Source organism: Olea europaea, unplaced genomic scaffold (genome assembly GCF_002742605.1).
Source record: "Olea europaea var. sylvestris unplaced genomic scaffold, O_europaea_v1 scaffold4871, whole genome shotgun sequence".
Classification (NCBI taxonomy): Eukaryota; Viridiplantae; Streptophyta; class Magnoliopsida; order Lamiales; family Oleaceae; genus Olea; species Olea europaea.
The window spans coordinates 166-7,575 of record NW_019263184.1 but is presented as its reverse complement, the minus strand read 5'-3'; the positions used below and the strand labels follow the sequence as shown (position 1 = coordinate 7,575).

General features: G+C 35.4%; 1 protein-coding gene across 1 annotated transcript; it reads right to left on the bottom strand.

Moving 5' to 3' along the window:
* Positions 1-541: 541 nt before the first annotated feature.
* Positions 542-1,275, bottom strand: LOC111388319 (uncharacterized mitochondrial protein AtMg00810-like). Its single transcript, XM_023012999.1, has 3 exons — positions 977-1,275; positions 781-928; positions 542-652 (listed from the first exon to the last, which is right to left on the bottom strand). Exons 1-3 carry the CDS (start codon positions 1,273-1,275, stop codon positions 542-544), a joined length of 558 nt encoding a protein of 185 aa, XP_022868767.1.
* Positions 1,276-7,410: the final 6,135 nt, after the last annotated feature.

The following is a 7,410-nucleotide window of genomic DNA, read 5'->3' as shown; positions in this document are numbered from 1 at the left end:
GGTTATTTTAAATTTGGGGGCAGCTTGTCGAAGAGAACTTAGTGCACTATTCATTTATTAGTATTTTCTAGCATTCTTTACAAACCATTGTTGGAGGAAAGGGGTTTACTAACTTGGATTGCCTAATGCTTTTAAGGAGGACAACACTAATATGAAGAATGAAGTGAACAAAAGGAAACTTATATTTCTTAACTTTAAAACTCATACACTTGGCTTGTTACAAAATGGAGGACCTACCCCTTTATATAGTGTTTACATGAAACTTCCAATCCATACATTTTTCTAGAGATTCATAGCCCACATATTTACATGAGACTTTTAGCCCACACACTTGGACAAGATATTTTCCTAAAACACTCTAAATAGTCTATATAAGACCACATAATCTTCTTGACACGTTACCACATTTATCACCACATATTTTACTTAGATTTTTCTAGTAGACATTTACATATATTTTTCTAGAAATGCTAGTCATGTTGGACTTTTTAATTGATGAGCAAAATCCTTAAGCCCATATTATTTAATCAAAAAATCAAGTTTACGACTCAACATCCCCTCTAAAACTTGATTTTACTACTCCAAGTAGAGTTCTTAACTTGTGGAGCACATAATGCTTGAGTGGCTTAGTGATAATGTTGGCGATCTGCTCCTAAGAGGTTACATATTTCGACTGTATTTCTTTCTTTGTAATACTTTCTCTTATGAAGTGATATCTTGTATCAATATACTTGCTTCTATCATGGAATGCTAGGATATTTGCCAATGCCAATGGCAAACACTTGATGTAGGTACTACATATTCAACTTCACCTATAGATAGTGCTATGATCGATTGCCACTTTGAGCTCCAAGTGAAAACTATATCGCCCAAGTAAAACACGTACCCAGTCATACTCTTTCTATCATCACTATCCCCGCCCCAATCACTGTCACACTATATCCAACAAGTTTGAATTCATTAGAATCAAACGTACCTTTGATGTAGTGAAGAATCTTCTTTGCAGCTTTCATATGGGTCACGGTAGGTGTCCCCATATAGCAACTGATGAGCCCAACTCCAAAAAAAAATATCTGATCTTGTGCACATCAAGTATCTTAGAATTTCAACAAGACTCTTAAAAAGTGTTGGGTCTACTTTTTTACCTTCATCATTCTTTGACAACTTGGTTTCGCATTCAACGGGGATGCATACAGGCTTGCAATCCTCCATATTGAATTTCTTTAGAATTTCTTTCGCATACCATGCTTGTGAGATAAAGATGCAATCTTGCATTTGCTTTACCTTTATCTCAAGATATTAGGCTACTAGGCCGATATCCGTCATTTCGAATCCTTGAGCCATGGCCTTCTTAAACTCAGTGATCATACTTTGATTATTTCCTATGAATATAAGATCATCTACATGATTTCACGTCCATTTGAAATATCTTCCACTTATTTTGGGTTGCAAGAGAGCTAATTAATCTTATGGTTTCTAAACGAGCAATAGGAGCAAAATGCCTCTTCATAATCAATTCCCGACCATTGGTTTTATCCGTTAGCAACCAATCTTGATTTATATCTCTCCACTTCTCTTTTAGCATTTTCTTTGCCTTGTATACTCACTTAACTCCAATTGCTCTCTTTTCTTTGGGAAGATTCGTCAGCTCCCACGTGTCATTTTTCTCAATAACCTTAATCTCTTTATCCATGACATCTCTCTATATTTTATTTTGCACCACTTCTTCATACCCTATTGCCCCGCAATCGACAAAAAGGAAAAAAAAAGTGTGAGATCATTTTGATTTTCTATTACCTCATATAGCTCTTGTAGGCTCTTCATTCGTGGTGTCCTATCGCTTGAGCTTTCTCCATGTGAAGATGATAGGGAAGCATCTCCATGAGTAGGTGATAGAGGTGGACTGATAAGCTCTTGCTGCTTTCCATTCTCTTGTTCTTCTTCCTCAAAGAATGGTAAGAAGTCATAGTCTTCTTTTTGGACGCCCCAATCCCAAGCTCATTCTTCATCAAACTTGACATCTCTACTTATGGTGGTGATCTCCTTGCTTGGATTACAACTTGTAGTTTTAGAGCGAGAGTCATAGCCAATAAAGACATACCATTCACTCTTGTCATCTAACTTGGATTGCTTTTGATTTGGTACATGAGCATGTGCAATACTCCCAATACTAGTAGGTGAGAGAAGTTGGGCTTTCTTCCACTCCATGCTTCTTGTGGTGCCTTATTTCACAAACTTCTAGAGGGCAATTGATTAGACAAATAAACAGCACAATTAACAGCTTGGGCCCAAAGTTCTTTGGGCAATCTCTTACTTTTGAGCATGTAGCGGGCCATGGTAAGAATGGATCTATTATTTCTCTCGGCTATTCCATTTTGTAGTGCAGAGTATGGAATCGTCAATGGGCGACGAATTCCATTCTCCTCACAATATTTCTCAAACTCTTTGGAGGTAAATTTTCTTCCTCTACCGATCTCATGGCTTTTATGCTATAGATATTTTCTTTTTCAACAATAGCTTGAAACCTTTTAAAAGTTCTAAAACTCACAATTTTTGTTTGAGAAAATAGACCCAAGTCTTTCTACTAAAATCATCAATAAAAAGAACAAAGTAAATTTTCCTTACCAAGAAAGCTTGGATTGATTGACCCACAAACATCTGAGTGTACAAGTTCTAGCGGCTTCTTAGCCTTTGTAGATGCTTCTTTTGAAAAGCTTTTTCTTGAATGCTTGCCAAGTGAGTATCCTTCACATAATTGATCCGCATTATTTATTAGAGGCAAACCTCTCACCATCTTTTTTTTACTCAACAACTTTAAGTTACCAAAATTAAGATGCCCAAATCTCGAGTTCCAAAGCCAAGATGAATCTTTAAAACAAGCTTTTAAGAATTTAGCAACATCATTTTAAATGCTTAATGCTAACATTCTATTTCTTGTTATAGGGACTTTGGCAATCAAATTTTTTCTTTGATCTCTTATTGAAAGACTCTGATCTTTCAAATGAATATAATAGCCCTTCTCTAAGAATTGTGCCAAGCATAAAATGTTATTCTTCATATTGGGCACATAATAGACATTTGAGATAAATTGATGTGTACCGTTCTTCGTACGGATCACGATTTTATCTTTTCCTTTCACTGGGATCTTAGATTCATCTCCAAATGAAATGTTGCCACTTACTAATTCATTAAACTCCACGAACATGTTTTTTCTTCCACACATATGACAGTTTGCTCCTGTATCCAAATACAAAGTGTTCTTTTCTCTGCTTTCTTCACCTTTGTAAGCCAACAGTAGTAAAGGATCTACTTCACTTTCTTAACTAGTATAGTTGGCTTTCTCCTCAACTTGGTTAGTAATATTTCTACATTCTGAAGCATAATGACCAAGTTTTTGACAATTGTAATATTTAATTTGAGATTTGTCATACCTTGGCCCTTCATTTTGCCTTGTACCTTTTCCTCTTCAACGACCTCTGGTGGAAAATGAGCTTTATCTTTTTTCCTCCTTGTAGAATGTACTTCTTCCTTGATCTTGGCCTCATCTTCTTCCTCTTTGGCTTCTTCAATTGCCGAACCTTCTTTCGTCCTTGTTCAAAGTGAGCTTTGTTTGAAGAGCTTGCTCTAATGGCTCTTCTTTCACTTTCTTCTTTAATCTTTCCTTATGGGCTTGTAAAGATCCCATGAGTTGATCGATACTCCTACTATTTAGATCTTTAGATTTCTCAATAGCTACTACTATGTAGTCAAATTTAGAATCTAAAGACTAAGTATCTTCTCAATTACTCGAGTATCGTTCAACTTTTCTCCATTTCTCTTTAATTGATTCACAATGGCCAATACTCTAGAGAAGTAATCAGAAATTGATTCCGATTCTTTCATATGTAAAGCTTCAAACTCACCTCGAAGTGTTTGAAGTTGAACCTTTTTAACATTATCAACTCCTTTGTGAGAGTTTTACAAGATTTCGTATGCTTCCTTACTCGTAGTAGCACAAGCTACTTTCTTGAACATGCCTTCATCTAAGGCTTGATAGATGAGGGTGGGCGTCTTCTTGTCCTTCTTCCTTACATCTTTCGAACTATCCCTTTGTGCCTAGGATAGAGCGACCTCATCTTGTGGCTCCATGTAGCCTTTCTCTACGATCTCCCATGCGTCTTGTGACCTGAGCAACACCTTCATCCTTATGTTCCAATTGTCGTAGTTATCCTTGTTGAGTTGGGGAACTTGAAAAAGAATCATCCCACTTGCCATTTTTCACAAGAACCTTAGGGCTCTAATACCAGTTTGTTGGAGGAAATAGGGGTTTACTAACTTGGATTGGCTAAGGCTTTTAAAGAAGACTAGGAAGAAGGAAGTGAGCAACAGGAAACTTGTATTTCTCAACTTCAAAACTCACACACTTAGCTTGCTACAAAATGGAGGACCTTAACCCATTTTATAGTGTTTACATGAAACTTCTAGTCCACACATTTTTCTAGAGACTCCTAGAACACATATTTACCTGAGACTTTTAGACCACACATTTGGACAAGATATTTTTCTAGAATACTCTAGATAGAATTTATAAGACCACATAATCTTCTTGACACATTACCACATTTATCATCACATATTTTACTAAGATTTTTCTAGTAGATATTTACATAGACTTTTCGAGAAATGCTAGGCATGTTGGACTTTTTAATTGATAAGCCAATGAGCAAAATCTTTACTACTCAACAACCATTTCATTAGCTTCCTAGAGACATCTAGTTTTTGAAGCACGTGCTTAAGTGGGAAATTTGTAAGTACATTTATTTTGTGAGCTTAAAGTAGCTTTATAGAAAAGGTAGAAAGAGATAGACCAAGATTCTGTGTATTGGAGTAGCTGACTAGCTGGTCTTGTATTGTAGATTACCTTGCTCATTTAATAAATGGAAAATTATTTATTGCCATCTTCTTGCATAGGAAAATAGATGAAGGCCTCTTCTGATAACTAATTGTCACAATGAGCATTCTCTAGCTTCAGACTAGACAAGAATTAAGCTAGCCAATGTGGCTCTTTAGAGCTTGGAAGGCCTCTTCATATTCGACCATCCATTGAAAACCTCTCCACTTTTAAGAACTTTAAAGAATGAAAGGCATTTATCAGTAGCTTTAGTGAAGAAACAACTTAGGATTACCTTATGAGAGTAGAGGCCTTTATCTATGGTATATAGGGTATGTTCCATTCAAAGTGTAATAAAAATTTGATTGTTGCTAGAATAGACATCCATAAAGCTAAGTGGCTCGTACACCATAGTTGTATAGCTAGTTGGTCAGTCCTAGTAAAATTAAAGTTGTCTTTCGGGCATGCTTGATTTAGAATGGAGAAGTCAATGCTGGCCCTCCATTCACCTTTTTGATTCAGCACTAAGATTGGGATTGAAATCTATTTGGGGGGTATGAGTCCTCTCTAATGAAGCTATCAGCCACAAGTTTGTTGTCTTATTCGTTCAATGACTTGGTACAGTTTTGGGTTGAAAGGCTTCTCTTTTGCCTAATGGTCAAAATTTGGGGGTAGATCTTGAGAGAATAGAAACTAAATTTTGGATCTATACCAACCATATATTCCCGTTTCTATGCATTAACGTCCAAGTATCGATATAAGAACACGTTGCGAGCAACCTTCACATTGTTTGGCAGGTAATTCTTTCCAATCGAGAGCACCCTTCCACATTCTTTGATATGTGGGAATAGTACACTCCCTTTGCATCTTTTTTCCGTGAAAGAGATAGGTATAAGTTTTATACCCAAAGTCCAATCAACTTTGGACATAAACACTTTTAATATATAGTTTATGCATTTTAGTTACGGCAGATCTGGTATTTAATTTAATTAATATTCTAATAAATTAAATAGTAGAATCTGTAAATTCAAGTTTTGGTAATCTATTAACCACAAAGAGTTTTCGTTGTAAGATACAAATTATATATGACCGAATCTCAAATCATCCATGGTCATAAGTACTAATGAGATATGGATAGTATTGTTACGAATATACCATCACGTGTGATATAACTTACTTATGAAGTAAGTGACTGATCTCACAATTTCAAATATGATGACACTTAAATGAACAAGTGGATATTTTGTTATAGAACAAAATATTGGAGACCCCCTGGGAAGATTTCACATAGATAATTCTCTAAGTGTCTGAAGTTAATCTCTGACATTCGGTAGTAGAATTGGTCATTTGACTTGAGGTCATCATAGTGCCTTATATGAGGACGGTCATACTTTGATGATGTTAGATGTTACTCCACCAAGGATCATTAATATTGTGTCGTTCAAGTATGTTAAAAATCATATGAAGGTTGTGAATGATCAATAGAGAATTCATCGTTCTTAGATAGTAAGACATTTTATTCAGTTAAGCTGATGCGAAATCCTTGGTCAAGGTTGATAAGAGTATTTTATACACTTAATTCAACCATTAAACTAGAGCAATTATTATTATTTAGGATGAATTGATGCTTAACTTTATATATATCGTTTGTTAGGTGCAACACGATGCAAAATAATGAAATTTGACAGAAGAGCGGGAAATTTGCAAACTTGGGCTTAATCAAAAGTTTGGAGACTAAATTACCAAGAGTTGATTTGGACCTGATGTAGATGATTGAAGAAGAGCTAAAGGCGATTAAATAGTAGTGAAGATGAATGATCAAGAAGATATCAAATATGAACAAAAAGGAACGAAGAATGAACTATAGGGACTAAAGTGCAGCACATAGAATGATTTCATAGTGGCGCGCGTGCATGGGCTTGAATTTTATATGTAGAGAATAGAACCAGTATGTGACACGCATGCAAGGAAGTATACCGCACGCGGATGGGCATATTTCGAAAAAAAATTAGGTAGATTCTTTTTTTGACACAAACTTTTATGAAAATAAAATCTATCATACTACTTAACCTATGGGGGGGATGAACAAAACGAAAAGGTTCCTTTCTTATGGATGCTCAAAGGCAATTGCAAGGAGTGAAAATCTCAAGAGCCAAAGATCAAGAAAAGCAATTTCAATAAGATTGACAACAATTGGGGGAAGAACTCACGCAACACAACTAGTTTTTCTTATTCCTTACTTATTTTCCATGTTCTTTATTGTGTATTTTATCATGTCAATCAATTCTATACTTTGAGATCTAGGGCTTGACATAACCTATTTGAGACATGATTTGATTTTAATACAATTATTTCCTTTGATTTTTCTGGAATTTATTTATGTTGTTCTTGCTTAATGCCTTCAATTGCCTGATCAATAATTAAATGATTCAATGCTTTAAATTTGGTGCTCAAGAGAGGAAAATTTATTTGTGGTATAAGAATAATATAACCTAGGTATCATAGGCTTCGAGAGAAAGTGAAAATCTTTGAGGCTAACT